Source organism: Rousettus aegyptiacus, unplaced genomic scaffold (assembly GCF_014176215.1).
Source record: "Rousettus aegyptiacus isolate mRouAeg1 unplaced genomic scaffold, mRouAeg1.p scaffold_m13_p_18, whole genome shotgun sequence".
Taxonomy (NCBI): domain Eukaryota; kingdom Metazoa; phylum Chordata; class Mammalia; order Chiroptera; family Pteropodidae; genus Rousettus; species Rousettus aegyptiacus.
This window is the reverse complement of record NW_023416293.1, coordinates 14,317,251-14,336,091: the sequence shown is the minus strand read 5'-3', so window position 1 is coordinate 14,336,091 and position 18,841 is coordinate 14,317,251. Positions and strand designations below refer to the sequence as shown.

The 18,841-nt window shown below is 66.4% G+C and overlaps 1 protein-coding gene across 5 annotated transcripts in view; it reads left to right on the top strand.

Annotated features, from left to right (window-relative positions):
* The first annotated feature begins 2,268 nt into the window (after window positions 1-2,268).
* Window positions 2,269-18,841, top strand: part of KIF21B (kinesin family member 21B) — a 38,223-nt gene continuing 21,650 nt past the window's right edge. For all 5 annotated transcript variants that reach the window (XM_016150579.2, XM_016150581.2, XM_016150578.2 and 2 more), the window contains exons 1-9: window positions 2,269-2,613; window positions 13,362-13,584; window positions 13,776-13,958; window positions 16,156-16,305; window positions 16,401-16,535; window positions 16,668-16,835; window positions 17,098-17,213; window positions 17,530-17,725; window positions 18,615-18,804. In XM_016150579.2, coding sequence (XP_016006065.2) covers window positions 2,573-2,613; window positions 13,362-13,584; window positions 13,776-13,958; window positions 16,156-16,305; window positions 16,401-16,535; window positions 16,668-16,835; window positions 17,098-17,213; window positions 17,530-17,725; window positions 18,615-18,804 — 1,402 coding nt within the window. In that variant the 5' untranslated portion in view covers window positions 2,269-2,572. The remainder of the gene's footprint in view (window positions 2,614-13,361; window positions 13,585-13,775; window positions 13,959-16,155; window positions 16,306-16,400; window positions 16,536-16,667; window positions 16,836-17,097; window positions 17,214-17,529; window positions 17,726-18,614; window positions 18,805-18,841) is intronic.

The window sequence follows — 18,841 nt, the reverse complement described above, 5'->3', positions numbered from 1 at the left end:
CTCCTGTCAGAAGTGATGCCGGCCCAAGATGCTGGGGGAAGGGTCTCGGCTCAGAACCAGAGTGGGACTCGGGGCCAAATACGGGGTAGCACCCGTTTCTATCTGGCAGAGAGCAAAGGGCTGGGCTAGGGGAGGCATGCAGACAGGAAGCTGGTCCCAACAAACTGCGGGGTCTGGGAGGAAGCGAGGAAAGAGGAGGGTTGGGAGGAGGTGGAGGGGGTGGGAACCAACCAGAGACAGGAGGCTGTGGCTGTGTGGAAGCTGGACAGAGACCGAGGGGCTGTCCCAGGCTCCCTCCAGCCCGGCCGACCCAGACCCACGCTGCGGTGAAGCCCTTTCCTGCCTCTTGGGCCCCATCTGACCTCGGCGCCCAGTTCCCGCCTCACTCCAGGCAGCAGTGCCCAGGAGTCGGGAGCCAGAGCCTTGGCTGTCCTGCCCCTCCTGACCGACACCCTGTGGCCTGGCGGGATGGGGGTGGAGGGGCAGGCAAGGGCAGACTCTGGCGCCATTTCCCAGCACAGAGAAACCATGAGTCAGAAGGGTCACCTACTCTCGGAAGTCAGAGGGGACTTCCTGGAGGCAGGAGATGCGAGTTGAGCCCCAGGGGAGTCACGGGAGAACAGAATGCGGCTTGTCATCCGGGAGGGCCGCCCCGCTCCCTTCCCCTGGGCAGCTGCTTGGGGGTGACCTGGGGAGGCTGGAACCAGACACGCGAGTTCAAATCCTGGGTCTGCTGCTTGTGTGCTAGGTGAGACTCAGTTTCCCCTTCTGCGAAACTGAAGCATTATAAAGCCTAGCTCACAGGTTACGAGAATGAAGTGAGGTCTCTTGTTCAGGTAGATGGCCCATAAACGTGGCCCCCCTCTTCCCTCTTATTCTGGTTGGTGGATGGGGAGAGAGGGCCCAGGACCTGACTCCTCAACCCTCTGCTGCCCTCCTGCTCTGGAAGGGTGGCCTGCGAGCCCCAGGATCAGATGCCGGTGAAGGGTGCAGGGCCTGGCTCGCCCCCTCCCCCCTCCCCACTGGTGATGCTCCCGCTCTTCATCAGGACGGGGCGGAGGTGTTGATTTGCCCTTGAAATGATCTTGGTTTTTGGTTTGACCTATTGGGAGATCACAGCTACTGGATGGGGCAGTTATCTTTGGGGTGGGGGGGGTGGGTGGAGGAGAGGATGGCACCGACAGATGCACCCTCAGACCCCAACCCGCACCCTCGCCAAAACCTCTGCCGTGGTTTCATCATCTGAGGGTGATGCAAGAGGCTCAGAGCCAGACTCCCGTCCTCCCCTCCCCCAGAGAGCTGCCTCACATCTGGAGCTGCAGCTGGGCCCTAGGCTTGGGCCCCGTCCAGGGCAGGGAGCTGGCTGGGGATGCAGACAGCTGGTGAGGGGGCCCGGGCATGGCCCCAGTGTTGGGGGTTGGGGGACAGAGAGAGGTGCCTGGGCTCAGCGGGAGGAGAGGTAGACTGGAAAGGGACTTCTCCAAGCTCTAGTCTCCTTCGTGGGTGCCCTGTGTTTCAAGTCCCCAGGGCCCCTTGTCCTTTATGCCCCCTTCCCCGCCCAGGTACCCCTCGTTGGGTGCCCCTTTGTTCCTTCCTGCGGCCCCCCCTCCCCCCTCCCCCCCGCAGCTCAGGCCTCCCACACCGACTCTCTGGCCTCGAGGCCCAGTGGGGCCATCCGTGAGTCACAGGGGTCGAGCAGGAGGGCGGGGCCTGTCTGGACTAGGGGAGCGGCCAGGAGTCAACCCCAAGATGAGCTGTAAGATGCAGCGGGGCTGAGGAGGAGGGGTCTTGGTAGGACACTAGCAGAATCTCCTGCAGCAGGTGGGCAGATTCACCGGAGAAGCGCAGAAGCGGAGCTTTCCGGGTGTTTTCAAAACACCAGCCGCGAATCACTGCGGTGCCGGGAAGGGAAGCGCCTGGCTGGAGACCTAGGTTCTTACCCACGCTTAGCCACTAACTCGCCCTGACCTTGGGCAGTTCCCCTCTCTGCGTCCCAGTTCCCTCATGTATGACCTGGGGGGGGTCCCCTCGAGGCTGCGGCGCGGCTGGCTGCTGGGCGGGCGACCGTCCTCCTCCGGGATCTGCCACTCCCGCCGGCCCCCAGCACGCGGGCGCACGCGCGCCAAGACGTCCTTTTAACGGCCGCAGCCCCGCCCCGCTGCCGACTCCGGCCTTCGATTGGCGGCCGCGCCGGGGGCGGGGCTCGGGGCGTGGCCTGGCCGCGGCCAGCCCCCGCCCCCTTTGTCCGCGCGGCGGTGCGCGCGGGTGGCAGCGAGGTGGGCGGTGCGCGCCAGAGGGAGGTGTGCGCGCGGGTACCGTGCGGTCCGCACGCTGTCAGCCGGCTCTTGCTGCCGCCCGATGGCACGAGGGGGCGCGCGGGACCAGCCCCGGGGGGCTGCCCCCGGCCGCGGGTGACCCTCCGCCTGCTCCCGCGAGCATGTCACCTCTAGCCGCCGCGGCCCCCTCCGCCTGCAGCGCCCGCGCCTCCGGCCGCCGCCGCCGCCGCCGCCTGGGGCACTGGCCCCCAGACCCCCGCCCCTGATCCACGCCCAGACCCTGGCGCCAGACGGCCATGGCCGGCCAGGGGGACTGTTGCGTCAAGGTGGCCGTCAGGTAGGGCCGGCGCGCGCGCGGGGATCTCGGGCTTTGTGTCGTATGGGCGCGGGGCCTCTGGGTCCCGAGCGTTCGCTCCCCGAGGAGGGGCCGCGTGGGCCTCGCGGGCTGCTGGAAGATGGCTTTGTTTGGGTGGTAATTTCGGGCCCCTCTTGGGAGCCCTTAATAATCAGAAAATCGAACAAACAAGGAAATCCGGTATTTCACACCCAGCCCTGCCCCGGGCCGAGCGTCTGTGTGTTTCCTCTTCGCTCCCCACGGGGCTGCTGTCTCATGGCGGGATGCTGGGGGGAGTACCCCCTTCGTCCGCGGGAGCCGGCCGGCCCTGCGCTCGGGTCCGCGGGCCGGCAACACTCCTGCCCGCGCCGACCGCAGACAAAGATCAGTGCAGGGCTGGGACGGTGCCTCTCCTCGTGGGGAGGCAGAGAGCTGGTCTCGTCCCAAGAGGAGATGGGCCTGGGGACAGAGCGGGAGGTGTCCCTGGGGTTCGTGTCTGAGGCCAGGAGAGTGTGCCGCGGGCCCCATGCTCAGGCGCCCGGATGAGATGGAGCGGGGAGGGCGGCGCGGACTCGTCAGGGCTGTGAGGTGCTAGCCTGGCCCCGCGGCGGGCGAGGACGCGGCGGGCGGCTTCCGCTGGGAGGGGCGCAGAGGTGCGGCGCAGGAAACCCTGCAAAGTTGAGCCGCCGGAGTCCTTTGTTGGGTGGAGACCACGCCACCTCCCCCCACCCCGTTTTTGTTTTGGGTCTGTCTCTGTGCGGGGTTCGTGGCGGGAGGGCGCTGTGCGACTGCGTGGGCGTCTGGGGTCCAGGTCTAGGGTGGGTCTCTGAGATAGGTGGTAGGTGACCCAGATTCCGGGAACCCAGGGATGTCGCTCCAGACCGGGTCACATGGCTATGGAAAACCTTCCCCCTCCCTGCGCCAGGGCAGAGCCCTCCGTCCACCTGGCCTGCCCTCTGCGGCCTGGCTGCTCAGGGCTCTGGGGTGGAGCGAGGGAGATGGGGAGGCCCCCCACCCCTGCACCAGGCCGCACTCAGGCATCTGCTGAGCACAGCCTCGCTGGCCCCGTGGAGAGAGACAAAGGGGAGCCCACAGGTGCCTGGCGGGCTGGCGGGTGGGGCGGCTGCTGCTGGGTCGACCTTGCAGCCGCAGGCCAGCCAGCGGAGGTCGGGAGGGAGCCGATGGGTGGGGGTGCGCGGGAGAGGTGTAAACATGGCATCTGCAGCAGGCTGGGGGGTCTGGTGCACGGAAAAGGAAACCGAAGCCCCAGTCCCCAAGCCCGGTCCCCACTCGCCACCCACCGCCCACCAGATCCCAGGCGGGGAGGGGAGGGAAGGGCTCAGGGTGCCCTCACAAGAGGGTTTTTCCTTAAGACACCATCTTGCAAGAGCCAAACAAAGCCCCTTCCCCTCTGCCAGGGTCCCTGGGCTAGACAGGGGCATGACCGGGGGTGGGACAGCCCCATGCGGTTGGCACTTTGCGTAGAGGAGTGACCGCTCCCAGAAGGCCCTGGGGTGCTGTCCACAGAAAGGGGGTTGGGCCTGCTGCTGCACCCTGTTCTCTGCTTCCCACTCGGATTGTCCAGGGAGATCTGGGTGCCCCCATCCTTGGACCCCAGCTGCTGATCTGGATGGAGGGGTGGGAGGTGTGAGCGGCGGCAGAGCCGGGCGCTCAGGCTCCTGGAGGGCGAGGGAGGCCCCCTCCCCCCAGCATGTGCCCAGCCTGGCACATGCCCACGCCAGGCCTCCATGGGCAGCGGGCTGCGGACAGCAGACAAGGCCTGGACGGAGCCCAGTTTGTGATCAGAGAGCTGAGGCCAGGCCTGGCCTCGGGACAGGAGCAGCCGGTGCCACTGAGGGGCTGTAGGGGAGAGCGCCCCATGCTTTCGGGCCCCGGCCTAGCCTCCATCCGCACCCCAGTAAAGGGCTGGATGGAAGACCGCCCAGAGGGGGAAGAGCCCAGGATGGGGGCGCCACGGGCCTAGCCCATCACGGTGCAGCTGCCTCCTGCTCACTGTCTGAAAGTCCTTTCTCGTACGGAACCAGTGCATTCTGAGTCCCCGTGAGAATAACCGGTGGCCAGCCCTGGGTCCGGCGGTTGGGACAGGGAGGCCAGGAATGAGACAATGACACAGACTTGGTTCTGAGCTGTTAGACAAGGTGACAAGTGCCAGCCCAGGGCTCCTGGCCCGTAATCTCCTTGGGACAGGATCAAAGCTGGCTGTCTACAGATCACCCAGAGAGGGAAGGCCAGGGCTGGGGGGGCCAGAGGGGGGACCTCCAGGTCCCGGGACTGTGGGAGAAGAGGGGAAGGTCTAGGTGTGAGCCGACCCCAAAAGCCCCACCCAGGCCTCCCTGGAGTGGGATCCATCTGCCCCTGAATGCCTGGCACCAAGAGAGTCCTAGGCCAGCCAGCCGGTCTGCCTGCCACCCTTTATCCATTAATCCCCTTGCGGAATAAGGACCTGGAGCCTGGAGCTGGCTTCTACCTGATCTGGGGGAGGTGGGGGTGGGGGCGGATGCTGGAGAGAGGTGAGGCTGAGCCTGACCTGCCCCAGGCTGCAGGAACACAGGCCTGGCTGGTGAGGGTGGCGGGGAGAGGGGAGGGGGCAGCTGTTAGGAAATGCAAGCTGGCAAAGTTCAACTTGGGGAAGGAAGCCAGTCCCGTGGTGTGTTTATTTAAGACCCTTTCGAGCCCCCGGCTCTGAGCCCCTCTTCCACACACCACGAGGGCAGGCTTGGCGTGGCCCGACCCCCTTATCTCTGCCTGGTTTCCTTAAGCTCCCCTCGTCGGTCTGCTGGGGGTGGGGTGGCACCTCGGCCAGCCCCGCATCCCTCCAGCGGACACTGCAGGGTGGAACGTGCCGGAAAGGGGCTAGGCGACCCAAGGGACCCCGTCGGATCGCACCCCGCCCTCTCCCACTTGGGTTCTCCAGCTGTACTGAGGTCTTGGTCAATGTCCGTCTGGATTTCGAATCAAGGGAATTAGTGTCTTGGGACAGAGAGCCTGGAAAGGACAGGCACCAGCGTTGTGGGGCGGGAGGTGTGGCCGCCTTCGGGGTCCCAGCCTGGGCTCTGACCAGGTCCCAGGCCGGTCAGCCCCAGGCCATGCCACCTGTGTCCCAGGCTGTCCAGTTTCCAGGCCGAGGCCCGTCGGGACCTCCTGTGCTCCGCGTGGAGACCTGGGAACTCGGGGGCGGCCTCCTGCTGCAGAAACGGGGCTGATGGCATCACAAGGAAGTGGAGTGTAGTAACCACAGGCCCCGGAAACGTGTCCCCTCCCCCACCCCGCGAGCCTGGTGGTTGGATCTCAGCTCTTAAAACCTCTGGGGGCGGTGGGGCAGGGCCCAGGGAAGTGGCGGGGTGACCCTTGCCGGCTCCCTCACTCCCCAGTCCTGGGGGCAGAGGGCGGGGCGGAGGCCGGTCATGGGGACCCTGCTCTGTTGTCTGTCTGGACCTCAGTGTTTCCCGCTGCAGAGCGGGGACAGCTGGTTTGTTCATGAGTGGATAGCAGGGGTTCGGACGAGCTAGAAGGCCTTCGATTCTCAAAGGGCCAACCCCTGAGCAGTTGGTATGCATTAAATGTCTCAAAAAGAAACCCTTAGTGGCCGTGTGCTTACGGGGCGTCTCTGGTTTGCGCTGTCGCAACCAGCGAGTGGAGCGCCGCATTCGCCCCCAATGTGACGATCGCCGGCTCGATCGCCGGCCGTGCGCCGCGGTGGAAGGAGGTGGCCGAGCGCTGCCGCTCACCGAGCCCTCGCCCCGTGCGGGCCGTGCCCGCATCGCCCCGGTGCGCCCCGCCGGAGGCCCAGAGGCGACTGGAGTTGTTCCCGTTGCACGTGGAGGGGCCGAATTTGACCCCAGGCCGCTGTCACCTCCACGCGGTGACCCTCGTGCAGCTCCGAGCTGCCTCCCAAGTGAGCTGCTACTTGGCTCCTAGCTGCTGGGCTCCGGCCCTCGGGCCTGGCCCTGAAGGTGGGAGGTGCATAGAAGGCGGGCGCGGCCGTGTGGACGTGGGGCCGGCTGGGGTGGCCAGGCTTTCCTCTATGGGACCGCCGGGCATGCCGCCGCCTTAGTCCCCCGTTCCCCTCCCGTGTGGGGCGCCGTTCCTTCCCAGCACAGTCTCCAGCCCCTTCTCCTGAGATCCTGCAGCCCGTCCCGCGCCCATGGCCCTGCCCAAGTGCCCTCCCTCTGTGCCTGGGTGAGGGCCCGTCAGCGCCATGCCGGAGGCCACCGGCGCTTCCCGCAGGCTGCCCGGGTCACCTGAGGCAGAGCGGAGCTGCACGGAGCAGAGCCGGGTGCGGGGGCTGCGGACCAGGGACAGAGAGCGGGGCCGGCGTGGCGGGGGGAGGCGCACCGTCCGCAGCCAGCCGTGCTCAGGCCTGGCGTCTGTCGCTCTGCATTCCTCAGCAGGCGCGGTCCCCAGGGCCCAGTCCCCATCGCCATCCCCGATGCGGATGCCTCCACAGCTCTGGGCCCCGGGCACTCCCAGCTCAGGCTGCTGTCTCCGGGGAGGTCACAGGAAACCCCTGCCAGATGCCCGAGGTGGGGCCGGGACAGACGGGAGTGAAGCCGAGCAGGGCCGAGCTGCCTGGAGCCGCCGGCCTTTCTCCCAGCGCAGAGGAATCCGCTGGGGGCTCGCGGCCTGGCCCATGTGGCCGTCCGGCTGGGGCTGTCCAGCTCAGGACCGGGACTGGCCCCTCCTCTCAGCTCCTTCTCGTGACCCTGCTCCCAGCTTCTGGCTCGTCACCCCACCCTGCTTGCCGGCTTCCTCCCCGTGCCTGCTTTGAGGCTTTCTGGGGGCGCCCCTGGGCACGGCTGGGGTCCTGAGGCCCTGGAGGGCCAGGGACAAGCCGGCCCTGCCCCCCCACCCCCAGCCCCGCTGACCGCCTGCCCTGGGCACTGCTCAGAGGCAGTGGCCCGGACTCTGGGATGAACTGAAAGAGAAAGGCCAAGCCGCCTCCTTAGGAGAGAGCGGGGCCAGAGTCCGAGCCCCAGGCGCCCCGAGTTGACAGCCCAAGGCATCCTGGGGCTGTCTCGGGGAGTCTGCGCCCCTGTCCTGTGCTCTCGGGTCGGCGTTCATGGCGGAGGTCAGCCAGAGGGGGTCGATGGGCTCCTCCCACCGGGCCTGCCAGGGCCTCGTTCACCCGCGCCCTTTGGCCCCACAGCACAGAGCCTCCTTGTTCGGGGGTGCAGCAGGGCTGGGCTGAGCGAGGGTCTGAGGGGCAGCAGGACCACCTGGCTCTGCCATGGGGCCCGCGGCTCCCACCACACTGTGCTCCTGCAGCTGAAAGGGCCAGCACCCCAAACGGGGCCTCGCCGCCCTGATTCGGAGCGGACGGGCCTCTGTGGGAAGACTCCGTCCCCGAGCTGAGTCAGCTGAGAGCTGCCGCGTGTCTGCGAGCCAGACGCCCCTGGGAGCAGGGATCCTGCTTCCGGCCGCCCTCCCCGAGGCTGGCAGGCCGCCACGGGAGGGTGCTCAGTGAAGAGGGGTGTCGCGTCCTCCCGCAGACGGAGCCGCCTTCCCTGGCTCCTGCCCCGCAGGCTGCAGGCCTCGGGCCCCTCCCTCTCCCAGCTGTCGAGGCTCCTGGCGCTGGGGCAGCAGCTGGCTGGGCGGCGGGGGTCCCTCCAGGCGTCGCTCTCTCCCTCCCGCCCAGCTGGCCCCGTGCGGGCCGCTCAGACGCTCTGCACGTCACCTCCGCCATCACGCATCTGTGGCTTTGGGCTTGGCGCCTGAGCAACGCGGGGAGATGCATTCCACGGGGTCGTCCTGACGCGTGACGGGGGGCGCGTGTTTGCACGGGCTCTGCACGCAGGCTCTCCTAAACTAGGCCTCGTCCTCATCGGGGGGGCATGAGCGTGCACACCACGCAGCGGGGCAGGGGCGACCTCGGCCACTCTGATTTTGAGGAAGGAGGCTGCAGACCACCAGCCCCGCCCCCGGGCGTGGCAGCATGCGGGCAGGAAGTTCCCCCTACTGGCTTATCTGAACCCCTCTCAGTGGCCCAGGGGCCCACTTCCCCTTTGATCAGGATCTGTCACTGAGGAGGGAGACCTGGTCCCTGGCGGGTCACCCCGGCATGTCTCAAGGACTCAACGTGCCCCCTGCCACGTGCATGCGCACACGTACACAGACACACACACACGCATACACGCACAGACACACGCGCACACATAGACACACGCATGCACACACGTGCACGCACGCACACACCCCTCCACAGCGGGGCCCCGATGGCTCAGCTCCGGCCTGCCCCGCCGTCTGTGCCTGGAGCCAGGCGGGCCGGCAGCCTTCACACAGGCGGCTCACCTGGAGACAGGGTGAGGCCCTCCGCCTCTCGGTCCCAGGGTCCCCTGGCAGACAAGGGCAGACAGGCTTTCACCCCTGGGGCTTTGTTCGAAGGGCGGGGTACGTTGGGTGTTTGGGCCATCTGAGGGGTGATTTCAGTCCAGGCCTCGGATTCTTCTTCTCGCAGCCTTTGGGGCAGGGCTGGTGCGAGGCTGTCGCCCAGTCCGGATGTCCCCAGCTGCACACTCCTCACAAGGGGATGCTGTGTGCTCTCCGGTTCTCGCGAGCTTCCTGGGCAGGCTGGTGAGGAAGGTCTTCCTGGAAGACCCCGTTACTTCTTAACTGTGTGACCTTGAACTGAGCTATTTAATTTCTGTCCGGGCCGTCATTTCCAAATCAGGGGGAAAACCACCCACCTTACACCTAAACGATGTGCGTGAAGACCTAATGCGTGCAAAGCGTCCTGGGCACGGCGTCTGGCAAAGAGGCGGTCCTGCTCCCCTGGCGTGGTGGGGGCTGCTGCCTGGGGGAGCGAGGGAGCAGAGGTGTATGGGCTCCAGGTACCCGCAGAGAAAAGGGGCCAGGAGATGCAGACCACACGCCGTCATTGGAAGGATTCTCTAGGGTCCTGGAACAGTTCCTGGTTCTTGACGTTACTATCACCGCCCGTTGCTGGGGCTGCACCCTTGGGAGCTCGGGGTGAAGATCTGGGGTGCAGGTCGGCTAGGAACCAAAGGAGCCGCCCTCGCCAGCTGCTCAGGTGGGACTAGTTTCACCTGAGAACCTGCACCAGCACCCCAGGAGGCCGAGGTCACTGGGAGGGGGCGAGGTGGTTGGCTGTCTTGGTGGGCCGACCCCTGAGGCCCAAGGAGGCGGGTCTGGTGTGGGGCTCCGGGCACAGTGCCCTTTGCAGAGGGAGTCTGTCTCCTTGGCAGTCGCGCGGCATCCTGGGCTGGCCCTCCCCCTCCTCTGTCCTCTCCTTCCGCTCTGTCCTCCTGGCTCCCCAGGGAGCGAGGAAATGCTGAGCTCAGCTCTTCCTGCAGGCGCCGAGCTGGGGGCTGACGCAGAGCTGTGCCGGTCCTGTCTCTGCCATGTGCTCGTTTCTCGGGTAGGGGGTTGGATATGAGAATAACACCCGTCCCCAGCTCCCGCTGAGCCAGGAACACAGGCAGCCCGGTGGCGGGCGGGTGCCAGACCCGGCCTCTGAGAAGCGCTGGCCCCCTCTCGCGGCTCGCCGGGCTGCTGCCAAGTGGCGAATAGATGAGACTCTGTTCTGGGAGACCCGCCTGCCCCTCTGCAGGACCCCAAGGAGGGACTGGGACCCTGGAGGGGCGGGGCCCAGGGCAAAGTGCCCTCCCTCGGGTGAGATTCAGGAGGGCCCCGGACGGAAATGATGCGGGGTGTTCGGTCCACGGAGCTGCGTTGGCAAACGCAGCCAGGCGGCTGGCGTGGGGGCCACAGTTTGCCAATTGGTTTTCCAAACACTGCGTTACACGATAATTCATCTTGATCACGGATTTCTTCGCGCTCCCTTAGACCTCGCCCTTGAGGCGGGATCTGGCCCACAGCACCTGGGGTCTGTGGTTTCCTCGTTGGCCCCTGGAAACTGATGCCCATCCCCGACCTACCCACCCAGCTCCGGGACCCAGGGAGAAACGGAGCCGTGCATGCTTCCCATCCTGGCCACCTGCTGTCGCCAAAAGCTTCCTTCTTCCCGGGATCTGGTGCTGGTGGGTCTGGCTGGGGGCTGGGCAGAAGTGAGCTCGCCCAGGCGGGGCCTGGACAGGGGGCTACTGGGGGAGGCGGATGGAGTTCTTAGAAGGTTGAGCAGAAGAGGCCACGCAGGTGGCACAGGAGGAACCGGTGGCTCCCGAGCACAGAGGGCGGGGCGGGCGGGGTGGCGGCCCGTCCATGTCCCCGGCCTCCGTCTCCCAGCCGTGGGTTCGACCTCGCCACTGGGCAGTACGCCAAGGACAAGCCAGGACAAGGGCGCACGATGGCTGCCCTGACGGCAGGGCCAGCCCGGTGCCCAGCCCGGCGCATGCACGGAGTGCCCACCTGGCTCTCAGGCGCTGCGTGGGGGGCCGTCTGTCCATCGGGTTGGGGTCTGAGAGTTTCCTGGTGGGAGGCGGCTGGAGCGGAGGGAGCCGGCAGCCAGAGCAGCGTTGGCGGCATCCACGCTGCCCACGGGGTGTGTGACTTGCGCACGTCCGGCCTCGATGTTCCTCTCTGGAGAACGGGCCTCGAAGCGCCTTGCTCACGGCCTCACCGACGAGGCTGTCTGTGGCCGGGGTCCGGCCGGGCACTCGCCCACGGAGAGCACCGAGAAGCCCCCGTCTGCTCCCTGTGCCTGTTGCTTGTTCTGGCCCCATTCCTGGGATCCTGGTCCAGCTCAGCTGCTTTGGGAACCAGCGACGCCCCCGGGCCGTGTCCTCGGCCGCCCTTACCAAGTACCTGGTCTCTAGGTGACCGCTCACCCGTCTGCACCCTGCACGGCACCCTGGTGCTTGGAAAGGGCTGGCCGGTTCTCTCTGACCACAGATGACTCAAGACGCACCGGGCCAACAGGCTCCCAGGGCGAATGCCTGAGGGACCCTCAACTCCTGGGCCCTGGGGTCCCCTCCTCAGTGTGCTGCCCGGACGCTGTCACGCCCGCTCTCCTGTTCCTGGCAGACGGGCTCCGCGCGGGGTTGGTGAGGGGAAGCTGCCCTCCTCGCTGGCGGGCAGGGCTGCCGTCCCTCGACTCCCACTGTCTCCAGGGACCCTGATTTGATTTCCTCCGACCACCAGCACTGCTGTCTGCCTGGGGTAATTAAATGGTGTTTGAACGGGATCCAGAAATCCCATCGCAAGCAGCCCACGTGACAGGGAGCGCGGCTTCGGGCTGGGGCTGGCCAGCGGAGCCGCGGGCTCGCCAGGGGCTGCCCAGCCCAGACCCCCGTTCCCCTGGGAGCGCCTGGGCAGCGTGGACAAAGCGTTTGGTCCTGAGTCCCACGGGCCCGCGGCAGAGCCAGGCCTGAGGGCTACGTTCTCCCTGGAGCCCTTCGTTCCCACGCTGCGGCCTTTCCCACGCCCCTCGGAGGAGAGGCAGGGTAGGGTCACTGACGGGGCAGCAGTGAGGGAAGGGCCCTTACCTGTGATGACCTGTTCACACCTGAGGAGAAACGCTTCTGAAGAAAACCCAGGCTGTCTTCCAGGGGAACCCGCCTGGCTAACTGCCCCCCCCACTGCGACCCCCGCCCTGAGCCTAGCCCCTCCCCCGTCTCTGCAGCACAGGAAACACCAGGTGGGCACCTCACCTGGCCTGCAGCTCTGAGTGGCCTCGGGGGCTGGGGCAGCCCAGGACAGGGACAGGACAGCGTCGCGGAGTCGCGGAGTCGCGGAGGGCCGGGCTCTGTGGCTGGGCCCTGGGCCCGGTGGGGGGGTGCCGGCCTGGCCCTCCTCCCCCGCCCCCCGCGGGTCAATGTCGGCTTAGGGTGCGGAGCCTGACAAGGGGCTCGTTGTGAGCACCCCGGCGTCAGCTGTGTGAGGCAGGGGCATTAGCCTGGCCCCCCTTCGCTTCAGGAGCTGGGGAGGTGCTCTCCGCCGGTCCCCCCACACAGGCTCAGCGACTCCCATCTGGTTGCCATGGCGACCTCTCCTTGGCAGCGGCTGCTTGGAGGAGGGAGGAAGGGGCAGCTGCGTGTAGCCGGCCCTGTCCACGCCTGGCACCCTCTCAGCCCCGATGCCGCGCACTCCCCCTTTCCAGGGGGTGCGGGCCCCTCCTGTGGCCGGCCCGGCGTCCCTTCTCAGCAAATGTCGCCTTGACCGGCCAGGCAGGGCTGGGCAGGGCCGGCCCCTCGGCTCCCAGCTCTGCTGGTCCCCAAGAATGTTCCGCCAGGCTCTGGCACCAGACGGGGGCTTCCGAGCGGGAGGACGCGAGTAGCCCGCGGGCCTCGGCAGGGGCCCTGGGCAGTGGCCAGGCCTGTCCCTCCTGTCCCCGCCCTGCTCCCCGCTTTGCCTAGGGCTCCCCTCGAAATCAGGAGCTTGTACCTTGGCATCAGACTGACAGGGGCTTGGCTCTATCACATTCTGTTTCGCAACCTCGGGCGAGTCATCGAAATTCTCTCGGCCTCAGTTTCCTGGCCTGTAAAGGCCGGCAAATCCCGCGTGCCTCCCAGGTTTAGTGTAAAGGACACATGAGTGCTCGCGTGTGGAACGCTTTTAAGACGGAGCCGACAGAGTGGTCGATAAGTGGGAGCGGCCGCTGCTCGGGCGGGGTGGTGATGACGTTAGTATTAGTATTGTATTATCACAAAAGCTGCCTTTGTCCTCTGGGGTGGGGGGCTCCTCAGCCCCCTTTCTTGTCCTCCAGCTTGTGCGGGCTGGAGGGGACCTGGAGGCGTGGCCGCTGGGCAGCCGCGAAGACAGAGGCCACTCAGCACCTCCGGCTGGGCTGACCAGGGCTCTCCTGTCCCGAGCAGAATCCGGCCACAGCTGTCCAAGGAGAAGATTGAGGGCTGTCACATCTGTACCTCGGTCACGCCGGGGGAGCCGCAGGTGCTCCTGGGGAAGGACAAGGCCTTCACCTACGACTTCGTCTTCGACCTAGACACCTGGCAGGAGCAGGTGTACGCGACCTGCGTGAGCAAGCTCATCGAGGGCTGCTTCGAGGGCTACAACGCCACGGTGCTGGCCTACGGGCAGGTGAGCGCCCCCGCGCCGGCCCCGCGCCCCGGCAACGCGAGCTCCCCCACCTCGGGAGTGTCCGAGCGTGGCCGCGGTCCCGGCTGTCACCCAGAGAGACAGCCACAGGTGGCCGGCGGGGGGCCCAGGCCCGGAGGTCCTGGCGAGGGATTGGGGGCGCCGGCTCACCCCTCCCCCGCTTTGCCCCGCAGACGGGGGCCGGGAAGACGTACACCATGGGCACCGGCTTCGACGTAGCGATGGCCCCGGAGGAGCAGGGCATCATCCCGAGGGCCATTGCCCACCTCTTCGGGGGCATTGCTGAGCGCAAGCGGCGGGCCCAGGAGCAGGGCGTGGCCGGGCCTGAGTTCAAAGTCAGCGCCCAGTTCCTGGAGGTACTGGGGCCTCGCAAGGCGGCAGGGGGAGACTTGGGGGTGGCAAGAGCGTATATACTGGGCTCCCCACACCCCGAGTGACCTGAGGCGTACGACCTCAGGCGACCCCTTTCGGGGCTGTGCACAGTGGGTAACACGTTTCTTCAGGAACTGTGTGGGATTGGCACATAGTGAGAGTCTGGTCCTCGCCCACCCTTCTGGCCTCTGCTGGGTCCCTAGCCTCAGAGTGGCCTGCCCTGTCCCTTCTGGCCGAGGTCCTGCCTGGCCCTCCACGTCCTCTCTGACCCCAGGGAGAAAGGTCTCCAGGGCCCTGCCTCTCTGGGAGCATGCGGTGTGCGGGGCCCGGGACTGGGCCGGAGGAGGGCCCAGTGGCCTGCAGGGGGGCCGCTCAGGCGGGTCTCTTGGGAAGCAGGTGGGCGTGGGTCCTTTCGTGAGCATCCGATTGCCCAGGTCCGTCCTCGGGGACACTTGAACCAGGCAGCTCAGGGTCTCGGCACCCGACACCCCAACCCAGAGACCCCTTGGCCCGAGGCCTCCCCCGTCACACCGTGCTCGGACTGTGCCCCGGTGGGGATGTGGCCACAGCCCTCTCTAGGTCACTGTGCCCCATTCCTGCCACTGTCTACGCTTGTTCCCTTCTGGGCACATGGGGCAGATGCTTTCCCCTTGGGGACCCTGCGTTTTAGACACGAGTTTTCCTTTGTCCTTCTGTGCTTTCGCTTCTGATGAAATGACTGCCTGCGTGTGCGTGCATGTCCGTGTGCGTGCATGTCCGTGTGCATGTCTGTGTGTGCATGTCCGTGCGTGCATGTCTGTGCGTGCATGTCCGTGTGCATGTCCGTGTGTGCATGTCTGCGTGTGCGCATGTCTGTATGCGTGCATGTCCTTGTGTGTGCATGTCCGTGTGCATGTCTGTGTGTGCATGTCCGTGCGTGCATGTCTGTGCGTGCATGTCCGTGTGCATGTCCGTGTGCATGTCTGTGTGCGTGCATGTCCGTGTGCATGCATGTCTGTGCGTGCATGTCCGTGTGCATGTCCGTGTGTGCATGTCTGTGTGCGTGCATGTCCGTGTGCATGCATGTCTGTGTGTGCATGTCCGTGTGCATGCGTGTCTGTGTGTGCATGTCCGTGTGCATGCATGTCTGTGTGTGCATGTCCGTGCGTGCATGTCCGTGTGTGTGCCCTGCCGTGTGTGCGTGCGTCTGTGTCCGTGTGTGTCTTACTGCTGTGAGCTTTCTCATCCACTGTTTTCCTCCTTTTCCCAACCTGTTGCCATGGCAATCCCCCCCCAAAAGCAGTCCAGTTCCTAGAAAAGCCATGCCAAAGGGCGAAGCACAAGGGTTTCGGTATGCCGTGTCTGTCCCGACAGACAGACAGACAGCACGGCACCCGCATCTGCCCCAGGCCCTTCCGTTTCCCCTTCCTCTTCCTGTGGGGTATTTCGGTCGCCTTAAGACCGTTGAAGCTTAGGATGTCTGAGGACTGCGAGCTGCCCCTCCCCCTACCGGATTCTGTTGGCCGCTGACCCAGCCGCTGTCCCTCGTCCCGCTGTTCCTTGTCCCTCTGCCCAGCCCCGGCAGGTATCATGGTCTCTGCTAGTGGCTCCCAGCACAGGGACCTCCAAGGCCAAGACCATCTAAAGGGAGTGCCAGCTCCTGGCCAGGCCGCCTCCCCACGATGGTCTCCTGGGTCTCCCAGGTCTCCTAAGGAGACCAAGCTTTGGCCCTTCTGAGCGTAGAGCACAGGGACATGTCACCTCGAACCCCAGGGGCCTTCGCGATCAGGGCCATTCCCTCTGCCCACTTTGCTTTCCCCTCTGTCATCTGGGACCATTCCCCGCCCCTTTCCAAGGTTAGTGACATAACAGGACCTGCCTCAGTCATGGCCACGTCTTCCTTATCTCAACCTACACCCCGAGTGAGTCCCTTTGTCCCCTTGGGTCCCCGGCTGTCTGTGTGACTGAGCTGCTGAATGCATGTTCCGTGGGGGATGGGGAGCAGCCTCAGGATGGTCGTGCCCGGGGCCTAGCTGTCCCCTTCCTTGTCTGGGAGAAAGACTATGGGACCCAGAACCCGGAGGGGATCCGGGCTGGCAAGTGCGCCTCCAGAACCCTGGTGTCCACATCCGCAAAACGGAGGAGAAATGCCCGGGGGCCCCAGTCGGCTCCGAGGGCCCAGCGCTGTCCCCTCCCGCACAGCTGTACAACGAGGAGATCCTGGACCTCTTCGACAGCACCCGAGACCCCGACGCCCGCCACCGCAGGTCCAACATCAAGATCCACGAGGACGCGAACGGAGGCATCTATACCACGGGCGTCACCTCCCGCCTGGTCAGCTCGCAGGAGGAGGTGAGCGAGGCGGTGGCCGGGCGTGGCCGGGGGCGTGGCCAGGGCGTGGCCGGGGCGTGGCCGGCCGGCGGGTCCTCACTCACCTGCCTCCCCAGCTGACCCAGTGCCTGAGGCAGGGGGCGCTGTCGCGCACCACAGCCAGCACCCAGATGAACCTGCAGAGCTCGCGCTCCCACGCCGTCTTCACCATCCACCTGTGCCAGACGCGCCTGTGCGCCCAGCCCGGCCCGGTGAGCAGCCCCAGTTCCGGCGTCGGCGTCGGCGTCGGGGGCGCTTGGGAGGGCAGGCGGAGGGGGCGCTGAGCGTCTGCAGCGGCGGGCGGGCCAGGGCCCCGGGTCAGAGGTCGCCTTCTGCTGCTGCAGGTGGATGACACGGCGACTGGGCTCCCCGAGGGCACGGCTCCCGCGAGGGAGTACGAGACGCTCACTGCCAAGTTTCACTTTGTGGACCTGGCCGGCTCGGAGCGGCTGAAGCGGACGGGGGCCACCGGCGAGCGGGCCAAGGAGGGCATCTCCATCAACTGCGGCCTGGTAGGCACGTGGCGGCCAGCAGCCCGAGCCAGCAAAGGGCAGTCCAGACCCTTCCAAGGCCCGGTGACCCAGGGCGGCCAGTCCTCCTCGGGCCTCTGGCCAGCCGCTGGCCGGGGCAGCCGAGTGTCACCCTTGCCGCAGCATCCCAACATCTGCCTGTGAATACCGCATCCCCGGGGCGTGAGGGGACAGGTGTGGGCAGCTTGGGGACGGTGCCGTCCCTCCCTGAGTGTCCTCGAGTGCTGGGGTCTGTCTCCCTCAGCTGGCCTTGGGCAACGTGATCAGCGCCTTGGGGGACCAGAGCAAGAAGGTGGCTCACGTGCCCTACAGGGACTCCAAGCTGACACGTCTGCTCCAGGATTCCCTGGGCGGCAACAGGTAAGGCCCGTACCAGGGTGGGGGTGGGGCGAGTCCCAAAGGAAGCGACAGAGCCCGGGGGTGACTGAGGGGAGGTGCTGAGGCCGTACGGGGCCATCGCTCTGGCGCGGACATGTCACCACGTCCCCGACGCTGCCGGCCGCCCGCTGTGGGGGCCGTCGTTGCAGCGGAAACCGTGGCAGGTGGTCCGGGCCCCGTGTCCCAGGCGCGGCCCCGCCCTCTCCCCGGTCCCCAGGGCAACGCAGCAGTGGGAGAGGGGTGGAGCCTCGCCTCGCCTCGCTCTGAGGCGCTGCTTCACCCACCCCCTGCACCCCAGCCAGACCGTCATGGTCGCCTGCGTGAGCCCCTCCGACCGGGACTTCATGGAGACGCTCAACACGCTCAAGTACGCCAACCGGGCCCGCAACATCAAAAACAAGGTGGTGGTGAACCAGGACAAGGCTAGCCAGCAGATCGGCACGCTGCGGGCGGAGGTCGCTCGCCTGCAGATGGAGCTGCTGGAGTACAAGGCGGTGAGCACCCGGCGCCCGGCCTCTGTCCCCTGGGTCTCACGCACAGGGCACACTCTGCCGGGGGCTTTCACGTCTGCCGCGCTCACCGCCTTGGACAGGGAAGTCTCACGGAACAGGAAGGGTGGACGGGAGCCGGGGAGCCGTCCGGAGTGCGGGGGCGGGCCTGCCTCACTCCGGCGGTCAGGGAGGGCCTCGTGGAGGAGGGGCCTTTCGCACGGGGTTTGAGGAATGCACGGATGGGTACCAGCAGAAGGCACGTAGGTGTGCACGGGCCACGTGCACGGTGACAGGTGGGAAGAACGGGTACTTGGGCAGAGGTGACAGGTTTGTGTGACGAAGGCAGGCGTCGCCGGCAGTCCGCGTCCTACCTGTGACACACAGGGTTTGGCTTTGACTCGCCCTTGGTTTTAAGAGAATTCAACTTAGCTGTCAGCCTTTCCAAAAATTAAGGAGTTTCAGCCTGTCTTTAACAAAGTTGAAGATTTAACAACACAGGGCACCAAGCTGGCTGGGGGGGACATAGTGTCTGCCCGTTTAAGACTGACGCGGTGGCCGTTTGGTCCGGTCCCCGCCGCTCCCTCTTGGCTTACACTCAGACTTTCTCATTTGTGCCAACTGCCCAGGCCCCCAGGGTTTGGGCCTTGGGTTGGCATTCATGGTGATACGAAGGTGAGCTGTGGACAGGTAGGTCAAGGTGAGATTGTGGGAGGCCTAGAAAGGCTGGTCACGAACTGTTGACCTTTCTGTTGTCACGGGGAGCTATGTAGGGTTTCTGAGCATGGGACACGGGAGCTGCGTTTTGGAAAACGTGGGGCAGGGGGAGGAGTACGTCACCCCTTCCCCTCCCTGGGAGTCCTGGCACCTGACTGCGCATCTGCGCTCCTCCCAGGGCAAGAGGGTGATTGGGGAGGATGGCAGCGAGGGCTACAGCGACCTCTTCCGGGAGAACGCCATGCTGCAGAAGGAGAACGGGGCTCTGCGCCTGCGCGTGAAGGCCATGCAGGAGGCCATCGACGCCATCAACAACCGCGTCACACACCTCATGAGCCAGGAGGCCAGCCTGCTGCTGGCCAAGGCGGGTGAGTCGGGGAGCCCCAGGCCGGCGGGGAGCACCAG